Consider the following 16,281-nt stretch of genomic DNA (forward strand, 5'->3'; position numbering starts at 1 on the left):
TTTTTAGAGAGTTTTAACGAAAAGTTGATTATTTCATAAGTTATTTTGATTTCATTATTTTTTTTATTTTAACAAAAAATTATATTTTTATATTAAAAAGTCAATCTTAGTATTATTTACTTTAACCTTTATTTTGTCATTATCATTAAAACTCAAAATTTTTAAATTTTTTTTATTAATTTTTTTTAATTAATAAATTATTTTTTCAAAGTAATAATTACATTTTTTTCTTAATTTTTTTTGTCTACATGGCCCAAGTGTGGCTACACATAAGCATAGATGTGAGGAGTCTAAATGTGGTAGTATTTAATTAGATTTGTGAGTCTATATATGTCCTACATCAATTATTAATAGAAATTTTGATAGAATTTTAACAGAGCAGCGATAATGATTATATACAATAATATTTAATGGTTATATTGATCGATTTTTAATTCAGATAAATCAATTTTAAAGATCATTTGCGATAAAATCTAAATTCTATTCATGATCAAAATTTTGAATATTTTTCTAAATTCCCAGACACTGCAGCTTCTTCTTCTCTTGCTCGTCTGTGCTTCTTCTTCTCAGCAACTCAGCATATCAATGGAGCTAAACTACAGCTGCCCAGAACCCAAAATCCACCAATTACCCACTTATTCTCTCAACGTCACAGTACGAATACCGTATTTGCAAGCCCAAAATTACATCCAGGGCAATGCTTTCAACTCCACGGAAAGAAACTCGAGCTTCAAGAATTTCAAGAACTAATCTTTTTGTGGATATAAAGTGGGGAGAGAGAGAGAGAGTGATGAGAGAGAAACTTGCCATTGGGTTGGTGAATTGATGGGAGCTAGGAACTGAGAATTCGAGAGGGAAATATAGAAGAAAAAGAGGGAGGAGTGGAAGAGGTCAACAGAGATTGACGGGGAAAACGAGCCAGGAGATTGACGGAGAAAAGGAGCCAACAGAAATTATTTTTTCAATTTAAAAAAAATAATATTTTAATATCGATTGCTTTGCTCGGACAATTTATTTTACGTAGCGGATATGCCGATATGCAGCAGGACGGATTACCGTACTTTAGCGGTGGCGTTGTATAATTGGTCTCATTCGTAGGATGAAAACTGCTGAAATGGTTAAGTTATATTTTCAGAGAATCTGCACCGCAGTCTGCCGGTAGATACTCATTTCATTTGACATTTGCAATGCTAATCAAACTATCACAACTGGACTTGATTGGATGGAAGGAAAATCCCAAGGAAAATCCCAAGGAAAATCAGTTCAATCACTGGAGAATTGAGAAGACAAATGGAAAAAATGATAATGCAGGCACTGTCTCACTCTGATCCTCCTCCGCCTATAACTCCCCCAACTACCGCCATTGCCGCCACATTGGAGTGAGAGTGAGCGTCGGAGTCGAAAGAGGAGCAACGACCTCGCATGCTCATTGGCTCCTCTTCTCCAGATTTCCATCATTGTCCACCATGTCCACCACTAGTAGAAGCGGCTGCAATTGGATGATGAGGAGGAGAGAGAGGAGCAACGACGTCGAATCATCACCTGGGCGCTGTGCAGCCGCCTCGGGCTCTACAGTGCTGCCGCCAGTTCCGCCAGCTACAGAAAAGGTCCGCTCTCTCTTTACTTTTTCTCTTTGATTTGATACTATTTTTCTTCTTCTTCCTCATGAGCTGGTCCATTTATTGCAGCAAAGGGAGGCGCCTAAACTGCGACCGCTTCTCCGAAGATTCTGGAAGGTGGCGGCTCCCTATTGGTCCTCCGATGACAAGGTGCAAGCGAGGATCCGGCTCGCCGTAGTCTTAGCTCTCACTCTCGCCACCACCGGTATCAGCGTCTGCTTCAATTTCCTCGGCCGCGACTTCTATAACGCCATTGCCGGTCTCTCTCTAATTTGTTAATCTTATTGGTAATTAATTAAGTTTTTTTTTTTTTTACTGAAATTTGTTTCCTCTTTGCTTCCGTAATTGGATTTTGACAATAATTTGAAGACAAGAACCAAAAACAATTCACGAAGCAGCTGCTTTACTACTTAGCTGCATTCGCTGGTGGAATTCCGGTGAGTACTTCCTCTGCTTAGTTTTTTTCCCATTTTTTTTGGGGTCTTCGGCTTCATCCTCCTGTAATCACAAGAAAGGAAAATACAAAAAGGCAGTTGCTAAGATTTTGTCAGAAAAGAAGACCACATAAGAACAATGAATGGTGAAACTATTGCCAGAGGTTTATGCCAGTGAATTGAAACCCACAATGGAAAAAGCTTAAAAGTTGCTAGGTTAGCTTTTCGGGTATTCTGTTCACAAGTTTCCACTTCTTTGCATTTTGATCATCGCCAATGGGTTCATATTCGTACTATTGTTGTTGATTCGTTTGCCTACGCAGTTATGTGGACATGGGAACAATGACCTGGTCTTGCTGATATTGATATATTTGTTACATGTGTTGACAACTTTTTGTGCAGATTTTTGTGTTGCGATATTATGCAAGACAAACTCTTTCTTTGAGGTGGAGAGCTTGGATGACAAAATATTACCTGGATCGTTACCTAAGCAACCAAACCTTTTATAAAATTCAATCCCAATCAATCATTGATAATCCAGATCAACGCATTGTTGATGATCTAAAATCGTTCACAGAGAGTGCGCTATACTTCTCCGTAACACTTTTCAGTGCTGTGATAGATCTCATCTCGTTTAGTAACATCTTATTCAGTATCTATCCTCCGCTGTTTGTTGTTCTATTTGTATATTCAATTGGCGGAACAGTCATAAGTATCTTTCTTGGAAAGGTAACTTTACCTCTGTTTAACCAAAAAGTATTTCCCATGTTGTATGCAATTGGAACTCGGTTTAATGACAACGTTGTATCTTTGTTTTCAGAATCTGGTTTCTTTAAACTTCATGCAAGAGAAAAAGGAAGCTGATTTTCGTTATGGACTTGTGCGCGTCAGAGAAAATGCTGAATCCATTGCTTTCTATAGTGGTGAAGCAAATGAAATGCAATTTTTGCTGCAACGCTTCACAAGTGCTTTAAAAAATATGAGCGTATGAATAATTTTATCTTCTTCTGTTTTCCCTTACACTGAAGACTCCTTTTTCTCTCACAAATTTAATTTTACACAATATTGTTCTGTGTCTAGTGTACTCACGTTAAACTACACGATCTACTTTAAATAAACTTGGATCGATTTATGGCAGATGCACTGGTGTCATTGGATTATTGATGCCTACGGATAACCCCTATAAACAATTTCAACATCCACTAAAAAACTCTGTTTTTCTACATGTAATTTTTCTTCTCAATGGAGAAGTGGGTTCACAACATAGGTTTATTATCAGTGTATCACCATGTATGGGCTCTCATTACCCTTATTCAAGAAGCAAGAAAGATGAAGATGCTAAACATGTGTTACTTAGTGTCTATAATTTAATTTGTAAGCATGCGTTTGATTTCTTAAGTACGTTATATACATGTATCTCATCTGATAAGCATCATGTTCCAGTTTTCAAAATTGATCACGTTGTTTCTGATATTTAGATTTCAGTGCCTAGGTCTTGATCTCTGTTGATGTCACTGTGATATCTGTGGCTCATTCAAGAGACTGAGCTGCATCATTATGCTAAGAACTATACAGTTATGCTTAGGACTTGCTGTTTTTTTTAAGTTACTTTTGGTACACAGATGCCTGCGAGGATTGATGTAGAGCATGTTCTGTTTACATTTAATATATTTACTGATTTAAAATTACTATGCGTGTTGATTGTTATGCCATGCACATCCAGCTGATTGTGTTTTAACTCATATTCCTACCTTGCAGAAATTGTTGATATGTTCGAGAAATCTCGAGTTTTTCACTAGTGGATACAGCTTTCTCATTCAGATTATTCCCGCTGCTGTTGTTGCTCCTATGTATTTCTCAGGCAAAATTGCGTTTGGTGTCATTAATCAGTCAGTATCTGCTTTCAGTCATATTCTTGCGGACTTCTCCCTTATTGTCTACCAATTTGAGACTATCAGTGCATTTGCAGCTGTAATTGATCGACTTGGTATTGTCTCTGTATCTTTATTTATATATGTACACACACATAATGAGGATCCGTTGCGTAACTTTGATTTGACCAGATAGAACTTCATAAGGAAGCTGTCTAATTTGCGTGATATAACGGGGTCTTAAAATCGAATGAATATGCATTAGACTCTTACTAGAAAGACATTGACAAAATGCTGACACGTTTTCTTACAGACATCATTTGCCCATGTCGTATAATTTTTTGTACTTGTTCAGGTCATCTGAAGCCATCTTCAATAATATTTGTTATGACTAGGGATGCAAAAACTACTAGGATGTGACCAAAATTTCCACTCAACTTTTCTACTTTTCACCATAATACTCGAAGTTCTGAGATTGACTCTTGAAGTTAATTAGATTTATTCTATCGTTTACAGATTCATAATAATATGTACCTTGTCATTTTGTCTGACCTCGTTAATAAATTGACTTATGATGTCCAATATGGCAATGCTTTCTCTTCTGACTCCACGCAAGGAGATCTTTAGTGGCGTAGGTGTGTTTTAACTTTAAATACTTATTTGCCTAGTGATATTTGAAACATACAGGTGAATTTGACAATCTATTGGATAGCAGCAATCCGAAACACCATTCTGACCCCTCAGAAGGGATAAGTCTGATATATAGTAACGTCAAAAGTTTACCGGAACCGGAGTCAAATGGATCCATTCCCATAGAAAAGCTACAAAAGTTAGTGGATATAGAGCACTTGACCGTGGAGACTCCAAGTGGTACTGCATTGGTTAGGAATTTATCGTTGGTAATCAACAAGAATGAGCATTTATTGGTTAGTAACTCCATTGTTCTATTGCAGTTATCGTTAGTTTACTAAGTATATCTTGACACGGAGCTGAAGAGCTTTTCCCGTACATGATCATTTGAACAGGTAACAGGGCCAAGTGGGAGCGGTAAAACATCTTTGTTAAGAGCTATGTGTGGTCTTTGGAGTACTGGAAAAGGAAAAATCATATTCTATGTGAAGGACGTTGAAGATAATCAACCGTCCATTTCTTCTGGTGTAGTAGCTCTTGAGGTAGATACTGGTAGTGATAAATATGGGGAACTTGGAAGGCCCTCAAATAGGAATTATGAAGGCATATTTTTCCTTCCTCAAAAACCATATATGGTATTGGGAACACTTCGCCAACAATTGCTTTATCCTACATGGGCTGAGGATGCGATTTCCACAGCCGACGGTACTAAACCAACTGGTATGGACTTAAACTCCTTTTGCCACATGGTATGTGTGCTGACTGCTGAGGAAGCTATAATCAGCCGTGACAATTGTATTGTAATTCTTGCAGGGTCACTTCCTTTCTTGAAGCAGGCACCAAAATCAGAACATACGAGTCAAAAGCCTAGTAAGCCCACAACGGAGGACCTGATACAAGTTTTGGAGGATGTCCGACTTAGCTATATATTATCCCGATTCAGTAGTTTGGATACTTCACATGAATGGTCTAGTGTTCTCTCCCTTGGAGAGCAGCAACGCCTTGCATTTGCACGTTTACTGCTTTCGAAACCACAATTAGTTATACTGGATGAATCTACCAGTGCTTTAGATGAAGCCAACGAGGTATTACCACGCTTTTTCCTTAAGGTTCATTTGTTTATCTTCCTAGTCCTTCCCACATGTATTGGACCTTTCAGTCCAGAGCATCTTTGGGAATTGTCCCTAACGCATCTAGTCAAACTTCGCGCTATGCACACAAACACCTGAAACGAATAATCTAGTCTATAATCTGTTGATACGCATAAGCTAATGAACTTGTTCCAAGTCTTTCGAAGTGTTGGTTTTGTACCACTCATTCGATATCATATGCACAGGATGCCCACCTGCTTCAATTTTTTCCCATGAGGCCTAGAATCATAGTTGTTGAATCACTATGAAGATAACATGATATAAGTCGTAATGATGATCTCCCGGTTGTGCTTCTGTTGGCAGGTTCATTTATATCAGCAGATTGAAAAGGCAGGCATAACATATATAAGCGTTGGCCACCGGCAAACTCTATACGACTTCCACAAGAAGAACTTACGGATCTCCACCAAGGAACCCAGCAGCGCCGAACCCAATTGGAGCATTGAATCCATCGATCGAGAAACAGTATAAAACTCATGAAACCTATAATTGTAGCTGCCTTTTCTTACATTAGGTCACTTATTTGTTCTGTTTCTGTGGTGTGGTGCAAGTGTTTTCCAGTCCTTTGTAGCATATGTAGTTTCTGCAAAACTTTCTAGGGTTCATAACTTTATATATGATCAGATTCTATACAAAACTTTCCACTTTATGTCACTTATAAACTATTCAAACATGACATGCAAGCCAGCCGTTTGCCTGTAGTGTGTGCAGCAGTTTATAGCTCTTCCAGTCAGGCACGTCGTACACTTTGCAAAAGTGAAGTGACTTCCGTGCATCCCTTTTCTTCACTATGTTTATTTTTGGTGTTTGAATTGAATTAAGTGTGCGGAAATTATTTTCCCTTGCAAAATGATTTTAGATGCTTGCACCCAAGAATCAATACGTGCAAACAACTCTATGATTAAGGTGTTGAAGTTAGGGTTTGGGACATTTATTTTGCAAGCGACAACAATTCTATACGAAAGGAGACTACAATGAGGGAAAGATTTGAACTTGAAACAATGAAATCTCCGATGTTAGATCGGAATTTGATTTGCTTGTCATAATCCATGGTTTTAGGGTAAATTCGGCCAATAAGTTCGTGAAGAAATTGTAGCAGCATGAATTATGAGCTCTCTAGTGACGTAATTATTGATCAATGAATGAAACTTTTTTCTAAGGCTTGCAAAAACTCTCGTCGTTGTCCTCTAAAGCTACACCTTTCGTTTTGTAATCCATTTTTTGTGACAGTCTCGTACGTACCCTCCTACGATCAGGTTTCGCTTCATCATCGAATTGATTCGTGAACAGTTGCTCCGATGAGAATTATCAGCCTCTGTCGACCATTTCAATTGAACTCATCCAATATGTGAAGGAGGGAAAGATAAAGTTCAAGACTTTGTAGGCTAATCTATGAAACACAAAAAGTGACACCTCTTACAAATGCACAAAACTCTATATTTTAATTCCTTCAACGGTAAGTTAAGCACACTTGGTGCGAGAGCTACCATCTAAATCTCGAGCTAATTTTCTTCATTTTTAACGTATTACTTGAGGTTTGGGCCTGGGCTACACGTGGGCCCAATTATGCCAGACTACTCAATCGGGCAAGACTTGCCCGACCTTGCACCGGAGTGGTCTGACGTCATGCCACGTCCAAAACCCAGACACTACAGCTTCTTCTTCTCAGGCTCGTTTGTGCTGCTGCTTCTCAGCAACCCAACATATCAATGGAGCAAAACTACAGCTGCCCAGAACCCAAAATCCACCAATTACCCACTCATTCTCTCAACATCTCAGTACAAAAGTAACGTATTTGCAAGCCCAAAATTACATCCTGGGCAATGCTTTCAACTCCACCGGAAGATACTCAAGCTTCAAGAACCTATCTTTTTGTGGAAATAGAGGAGAGAGAGTGTGTGATGAGAGAGAAACTTTCGGGCAGGTTGATGAAATATTGGAGGTAGAAACTGAGAATTCGAGAGACAGTAAAAGGAGTGTCTTCAATTGAGATTTTGAAAATTTTCATTCTTTTAATTCCTATTAAGGGTAGTATGTAAATACACCAAATAAGAATGGTTTAAGTTTGTTATGCTTTGGTTAGTACAGTTGAGTGAGTTAGATAATATAAGATTTGTTAATAAGCAAAGTGTATTGTGTATATATACACCTACCCTCAATGTAATTTTATTACACATTGACATGAATCTTGAGCTTTATTCGACCTAAGATTCTTAGAAATTCGAGTGCATTCAATTAGGATTTTAAAAAAGTTTATAAAATCCTAAGTGTTTTAAGTAGGAATTTTTCAAAGAATTTTAAAAAGTTGAGAAATTTGAGAGAATTTGAGAGATTTTGTAGTGTATTTTTAGCATTCACAAATCTCATCTCTTCTCCTGAGATATACATGGAATTGAATCAAAATTTGACTTGAAATCTCTGCTGCTATCTCTCCCCAATTTTCACTTTGGCTTTCCCAGTTCCTTTTCTCTTGAAGGTAAACCTCTCCTCTATTCACCCTTGATCCGTTCGTCAACCATGTTTCTTTGGGAGATTGTGTGTAGAGCTCTAATGTCTTCACCGGCTCGGGTGTTACAACCACCACCACTTTCTCCGGGTTGTCTATCGATTCCGACAGTTTCGTGAGTATCCACGAACTTCCTTTCAATAATCAGCTCCACTCACTTGGTTGCTGATTATCTCTAGTTTGTGGATTTGCTCCGGTTATTGAGCAATTACGGGGTTGGAAGTGGCATCGGGGGAGGCGCTACTGGACTGAGGATGGGAAGCGACTGCATGACCTGTTTCCGGGGAGAATGATGGTTATGGAAGTTTCTAGAGGTGGCTCGTTGGTTTCTAGGCCTTCTTGGGCCTTTTTTTTGGTTTTTCTTTGTTTTGGGGGTTTTTTTTTTATTGTAACTAAGATTTATGTTGGGCCCATGTTGTAAGTTGTGTTTTGTAGTAATAAAATTCTCCTTTGACAAATAAATAAATAAAAAACCTCTCGCCAAACCCCTCATCACACCTCGTGTATAAGTAATCAAAGAATTAACAACAAAAACATCCGAATCAAACCCACAACGCACAACAGTACTTAATTCCTTAGCCAATTTTAAAGCAAGGAAAATTAGGAATTGAAATAGGGAATAAGAAAAATGGGAGAAGGGTTTTTATCTGGAAAAGGGATAGAACCATAAACTCTAGTAAAGAGCATCATAGTACTTTTATGTTAAGTTTTGGTTAAAGTTATGAAAATTTATACTCGCGGTTAAAATTCTTTGTTGGTTAAAATTCTATGTATTTTTATCATAAATGGTATCAAAAATTGATCATCCAATCAAGATAATCTTTGAAATTAAAAATTGATCAATTTAGTCTATGAGTGCTGCAAATCAATGTCATCTTTATCCATCAAAATTTATGTTAATAAACTAATGCGACACACATGTGAATCCCACGTGGATCAAAAAATAAAAGAAAATTAAGAGTTAATTTGCGACTCAAAAATCCCAGAAGGGTAAATTACGGGAGGGACGACGAGGGATTACGATTCCATGAATCCAGAAAGAAATCCCAGAGGAATTACGATGACGAATTGGACGAGAGGACGGTGAGTGCTGCGGGTCATCCTCCTGGAATTCCATGGCAACTACATAGTCATGTGATGCATTCCCAACAGCAAATTGAAAACATCAATTGCAACAACCACAGTAGCAAATATGATTATATGACACCAAATGGGATTGTAAGTCAATCTTCCTTTTAATTAAAATCAAAACTCATTTGAATCTGGTAGCTCATTGACAATTGTTCATAAGGGTTGGACCGTCGAATCGAGACCCAGATCAATTGCGTGAGGAGAAACCGAGGGGAATCATGAAGTTGGAGATGTTGCTCGGAAGTGGAAACCCACGGATAATTTTCGTAAGTTGTCGATGGTGTGTAAATTTGGGGATCTTGAGAATATGGGTTTGTGGTATAAGAATTAGGGATTTTAGGGTGATCGATGGAGTGTGGCGTCCAGCTCAGAATATAGGTTCGTCCCACTCGAGCTCGACTCCAATTTTGAGGAAATCATTTGGGTTGAGAATTCTAAGGGAAAGGAGTGGAGGTGGTTGCTTAAAGTTTGAATGGGTGGTGGCGATGGAGAAAGGAGGAGATGGAGGTGGATACTCCGGTGGAGGGGAAGAAGAAGATGAACATTTTTTTAATTAATAAATTACTTTTTCAAAGTAAAAATTAAATTTTTTTCTTAATTTTTTTTGTCTACATGGCCCAAGTGTGGCAACACATAAGCATAAATGTGAAGGGTCTAAATGTGGTAGTATTTAATTAGATTTGTGCGTCTACATATGTCTTATATCAGCTAGTAACAGAAATTTTGACAGATTTCTAACGGAATGACAATATTAATTTTAAACAATACCTTTTAAAGATTACATTGATCGATTTTTAATTCGGATAAGTCAATTTTAAGCATTCTTCTTCTCTTGCTCGTCTGTGCTTCTTCTTCTCAGCAACTCAGCATATCAATGGAGCTAAACTACAGCTGCCCAGAACCCAAAATCCACCAATTACCCACTTATCCTCTCAACGTCACAGTACGAATACCATATTTGCAGGCCCAAAATTACATCCTGGGCAATGCTTTCAACTCCACGGAAAGAAACTCGAGCTTCAGGAATTTCAAGAACTAATCTTTTTGTGGATATAAAGAGGGGAGAGAGAGAGCGATGAGAGAGAAACTTGCCATCAGGTTGGTGAATTGATGGGAGCTAGAAACTGAGAATTCGAGAGAGAAAGATAGACGAACAAAAAGAGGGAGGAGTGGAAGAGTTCAACAGAGATTGACGGAGAAAAGGAGCCAACGGAAATTATTTTTTCAATTTAAAAAAATAATATTTTAATATCAATTGCTTTGCTCGGACAATTTATTTTACGTAGCGGATATGCTGAAATGCAGGAGGACGGATTACCGTACGTTAGCGGTGGCGTTGTAGACTTGGTCTCATTCGTTGGATGAAAATTGCTGAAATGGTTAATTTATATTTTCAGAGAATCTGCACTGCAGTCTGCCGGTAGATACTCATTTCATTTGACATTTGCCATGCTAATCAAACTATCACAACTGGACTTGTTTGGATGGAAGGAAAAACCCAAGGAAAATCAGTTCAATCACTGGAGAATTAAACAGAAAGAGAAGACAAATGGAAAAAATGATAATGCAGGCACCGTCTCGATCTGATCCTCCTCCGCCTATAACTCCCCCAACTACGGCCATTGCCGCCACATTGGAGTGAGAGTGAGCGTTGCAGTCGAAAGAGAAGCAACGACCTCGCATGCTCATTGGCTCCTCTTCTCCAGATTTCCATCATTGTCCACCATGTCCACCACTAGTAGAAGCGGCTGCAATTGGATGATGAGGAGGAGAGAGAGGAGCAACGACGGCGAATCATTAACTGGGCGCTGTGCAGCCGCCTCGGGCTCTACAGTGCTGCCGCCAGCTACAGAAAAGGTCCGCTCTCTCTTTACTTTTTCTCTTTGATTTGATACTATTCTTCTTCTTCTTCCTCATGAGCTGGTCGCATTATTGCAGCAAAGGGAGGTGCCTAAACTGCGACCGCTTCTCCGAAGATTCTGGAAGGTGGCGGCTCCCTATTGGTCCTCCGATGACAAGGTGCAAGCGAGGATCCGGCTGGCCGTAGTCTTAGCTCTCACTCTCGCCACCACCGGTATCAGCGTCTGCTTCAATTTCCTCGGCCGCGACTTCTATAACGCCATTGCCGGTCTCTCTCTAATTTGTTAATCTTATTGGTAATTAATTAAGTTATTTTTTTTTACTGAAATTTGTTTCCTCTTTGCTTCCATAATTGGATTTTGACGATAATTTGAAGACAAGAACCAAAAACAATTCATGAAGCAGCTGCTTTACTACTTAGCTGCATTTGCCGGTGGAATTCCGGTGAGTACTTCCTCTGCTTAATTAGTTTTTTTCCACTTTTTTTGGGGTCTTCGCCTTCATCCTCCTGTAATCACAAGAAAGGAAAATACAAAAAGGCAGTTGCCAAGATTTTGTCCGAAAAGAAGACCACATAAGAACAATGAATGGTGAAACTATTGCCAGAGGTTTATGCCAGTGAATTGCAACCCACAATGGAAAAAGCTTAAAAGTTGCTAGGTTAGCTTTTCGGGTATTCTGTTCACAAGTTTCCCCTTCTTTGCACTTTGATCATCGCCAATGGGTTCATATTTGTATGATTTTTGTTGATTCGTTTGCCTATGAAGTTATGTGGACATGGAAACAATGACCTGGTCTTACTGATATTGATATATTTGTTACATGTGTTGACAACTTTTTGTGCAGATTTTTGTGTTGCGATATTATGCAAGACAAACTCTTTCTTTGAGGTGGAGAGCTTGGATGACAAAATATTACCTGGACCGTTACCTAAGCAACCAAACCTTTTATAAAATTCAATCCCAATCAATCATTGATAATCCAGATCAACGCATTGTTGATGATCTAAATTCGTTCACAGAGATTGCCCTATACTTCTCCGTAACAGTTTTCAGTGCTGTGACAGATCTCATCTCGTTCAGTAACATCTTATTCGGTATCTATCCTCCGCTGTTTGTTGTTCTATTTGTATATTCAATTGGCGGAACAGTCATAAGTATCTTTCTTGGGAAGGTAACTTTACCTCTGTTTAACCAAAAAGTATTTCCCATGTTGTATGCAATTGGAACTCAGTTTAATGACAACGTTGTATCTGTGTTTTCAGAATTTGGTTTCTTTAAACTTCATGCAAGAGAAAAAGGAAGCTGATTTTCGTTATGGACTTGTGCGCGTCAGAGAAAATGCTGAATCCATTGCTTTCTATAGTGGTGAAGCAAATGAAATGCAACTTTTGCTACAACGCTTCACAAGTGCTTTCAAAAATATGAGCGTATGAATAATTTCATCTTCTTCTGTTTTCCCTTGCACTGAAGACTCCTTTTTCTCTCACAAATTTAATTTTACGCAACATTGTTGTGTGTCTAGTGTACTCACTTTAAACTACATGATCTACTTTAAATAAGCTTGTATCAATTTATGGCAGATGCGCTGGTGTCATTGGATTATTGATGCCTACGGATAACCCTTATAAACAACTTCAACATCCACTAAAAAACTGTTTTTCTACATGTAATTTTTCTTCTCAATGGAGAAGTGGGTTCACAACATAAGTTTATTATCATTGTATCACCATGTATGGGCTCTCATTACCATTATTCAAGAAGCAAGAAAGATGAAGATGTTAAACATGTGTTGCTTAGCGTCTATAATTTAATTTGTAAGCATGCGTTTGATTTCTTATGTACGTTATATACATGTATCTCATCTGATAAGCATCATGTTCCAGTTTTCAAAATTGATCACGTTGTTTCTGATATATTTAGACTTCAGTGCCTAGGTCTTGATCTCTGTTGATGTCACTGTGATATCTGTAGCTCATTCAAGAGACAGAGCTGCATCATTATGCCTAAGAACTATACAGTTATGCTTAGGACTTGCTGTTTTTTTTAAGTTACTTTTGGTACACAGATGCCTGTGAGGATTGATGTAGAGCATGTTCTGTTTAAATTTAATATATTTACTGATTTAAAATTACTATGCGTGTTGATTGTTATGCCATGCACATCCAACTGATTGTGTTTTAACTCATATTCCTACCTTGCAGAAATTGTTGATATGTTCAAGAAATCTCGATTTTTTCACTAGTGGATACAGATATCTCATTCAGATTATTCCTGCTGCTGTTGTTGCCCCTATGTATTTCTCAGGCAAAATTGCGTTTGGTGTCATTAATCAGTCAGTATCTGCTTTCAGTCATATACTTGCAGACTTCTCCCTTATTGTCTACCAATTTGAGACTATCAGTGCATTTGCAGCTGTAATTGATCGACTTGGTATTGTCTCTGTATCTTTATTTATATATATACACACATAATGAGGATCCGTTGCGTAACTTTGATTTGACCAGATAGAACTTCATAAGGAAGCAGTCTAATTTGCGTGATATAACGGGGTCTTAAAATCGAATGAATATGCATTAGACTCTCACTAGAAAGACATTAACAAAATGCTGACACGTTTTCTTACAGCCCACGTCGTATAATTTTTTGTACTTGTTCAGGTCATCTGAAGCCATCTTCAATAATATTTGTTATGACTAGGGATGCAAAAACTACTAGGATGTGACCAAAATTTCCACTCAACTTTTCTACTTTTCACCATAATACTCGAAGTTCTGAGATTGACTCTTGAAGTTAATTAGATTTATTCTATCGTTTACAGATTCATAATAATATGTACCTTGTCATTTTGTCTGACCTTGTTAATAAATTGACTTCTGATGTCCAATATGGCAATGCTTTCTCTTCTGACTCCACGCAAGGAGATCTTTAGTGGCGTAGGTGTGTTTTAACTTTACATACTTATTTGCCTAGTGATATTGAAACATACAGGTGAATTTGACGATCTATTGGATGGCAGCAATCCGAAACACCGTTCTGACCCCTCAGAAGGGATAAGTCTGATATATAGTAATGTCAAAAGTTTACCGGAACCGGAGTCAAATGGATCCATTCCCATAGAAAAGCTACAAAAGTTAGTGGATATAGAGCACTTGACCGTGGAGACTCCAAGTGGTACTGCATTGGTTAGGAATTTATCGTTGGTAATCAACAAGAATGAGCATTTATTGGTTAGTAACTCCCTTGTTCTATTGAAGTTATCATTAGTTTACTAAGTATATCTTGACACGGAGCTGAAGAGCTTTTCCCGTACATGATCATTTGAACAGGTAACAGGACCAAGTGGGAGCGGTAAAACATCTTTGTTAAGAGCTATGTGTGGTCTTTGTAGTACTGGAAAAGGAAAAATCATATTCTATGTGAAGGGCGTTGAAGATAATCAACCGTCCATTTCTTCTGGTGTAGTAGCTCTTGAGGTAGATAATAGGAATTATGAAGGCATATTTTTCCTTCCTCAAAAACCTTATATGGTATTGGGAACACTTCGCCAACAGTTGCTTTATCCTACATGGGCTGAGGATGCGATTTCCACAGCCGACGGTACTAAACCAACTGGTATGGACTTAAACTCCTTTTGCCACATGGTATGTGTGCTGACTGCTGAGGAAGCTATAATCAGCCGTGACAATTGTATTGTAATTCTTGCAGGGTCACTTCCTTTCTTGAAGCAGGCACCAAAATCAGAACATACGAGTCAAAAGCCTAGTAAGCCCACAACGGAGGACCTGATACAAGTTTTGGAGGATGTCCGACTTAGCTATATATTATCCCGATTCAGTAGTTTGGATACTTCACATGAATGGTCTAGTGTTCTCTCCCTTGGAGAGCAGCAACGCCTTGCATTTGCACGTTTACTGCTTTCGAAACCACAATTAGTTATACTGGATGAATCTACCAGTGCTTTAGATGAAGCCAACGAGGTATTACCACGCTTTTTCCTTAAGGTTCATTTGTTTATCTTCCTAGTCCTTCCCACATGTATTGGACCTTTCAGTCCAGAGCATCTTTGGGAATTGTCCCTAACGCATCTAGTCAAACTTCGCGCTATGCACACAAACACCTGAAACGAATAATCTAGTCTATAATCTGTTGATACGCATAAGCTAATGAACTTGTTCCAAGTCTTTCGAAGTGTTGGTTTTGTACCACTCATTCGATATCATATGCACAGGATGCCCACCTGCTTCAATTTTTTCCCATGAGGCCTAGAAGCATAGTTGTTGAATCACTATGAAGATAACATGATATAAGTCGTAATGATGATCTCCCGGTTGTGCTTCTGTTGGCAGGTTCATTTATATCAGCAGATTGAAAAGGCAGGCATAACATATATAAGCGTTGGCCACCGGCAAACTCTATACGACTTCCACAAGAAGAACTTACGGATCTCCACCAAGGAACCCAGCAGCGCCGAACCCAATTGGAGCATTGAATCCATCAATCGAGAAACAGTATAAAACTCATGAAACCTATAATTGTAGCTGCCTTTTCTTACATTAGGTCACTTGTTTGTTCTGTTTCTGTGGTGTGGTGCAAGTGTTTTCCGGTACTTTGTAGCATATGTAATTTCTGCAAAACTTTCTAGGGTTTATAAGTTTATATATGATCAGATTCTATACAAAACTTTCCACTTTATGTCACTTATAAACTATTCAAACATGACATGCAAGCCGTTTGCCTGTAGTTTGTGCAGCAGTTTATAGCTCTTCCAGTCAGGCACGTCGTACACTTTGCAAAAGTGAAGTGACTTCCGTGCATCCCTTTTCTTCACTATGTTTATTTTTGGTGTTTGAATTGAATTAAGTGTGCGGAAATTATTCTCCCTTGCAAAATGATTTTAGATGCTTGCACCCAAGAATCAATACGTGCAAACAACTCTATGATTAAGGTGTTGAAGTTAGGGTTTGGGACATTTATTTTGCAAGCGACAACAATTCTATACGAAAGGAGACTACAATGAGGGAAAGATTTGAACTTGAAACAATGAAATCTCCGATGTTAGATCGGAATTTGATTTGCT

The 16,281-nt window shown here is 38.3% G+C and overlaps 1 protein-coding gene and 1 pseudogene across 1 annotated transcript; both read left to right on the forward strand.

Annotated features, from left to right (window-relative positions):
• Nucleotides 1-1,471: 1,471 nt before the first annotated feature.
• LOC137730236 (ABC transporter D family member 2, chloroplastic-like) lies at nucleotides 1,472-6,381 on the forward strand. Its single transcript, XM_068469301.1, has 10 exons — nucleotides 1,472-1,607; nucleotides 1,689-1,878; nucleotides 1,989-2,056; nucleotides 2,456-2,782; nucleotides 2,874-3,038; nucleotides 3,812-4,040; nucleotides 4,612-4,850; nucleotides 4,950-5,288; nucleotides 5,367-5,639; nucleotides 6,009-6,381. The coding sequence occupies exons 1-10, from the start codon at nucleotides 1,500-1,502 to the stop codon at nucleotides 6,174-6,176; spliced, it is 2,106 nt and encodes a 701-aa protein (XP_068325402.1). The 5' UTR covers nucleotides 1,472-1,499; the 3' UTR covers nucleotides 6,177-6,381.
• Nucleotides 6,382-10,417: 4,036 nt separating this feature from the next.
• LOC137728464 (ABC transporter D family member 2, chloroplastic-like) lies at nucleotides 10,418-15,718 on the forward strand (annotated as a pseudogene).
• Nucleotides 15,719-16,281: the final 563 nt, after the last annotated feature.

This window comes from Pyrus communis, chromosome 3 (assembly GCF_963583255.1).
Source record: "Pyrus communis chromosome 3, drPyrComm1.1, whole genome shotgun sequence".
NCBI classification, from domain to species: domain Eukaryota; kingdom Viridiplantae; phylum Streptophyta; class Magnoliopsida; order Rosales; family Rosaceae; genus Pyrus; species Pyrus communis.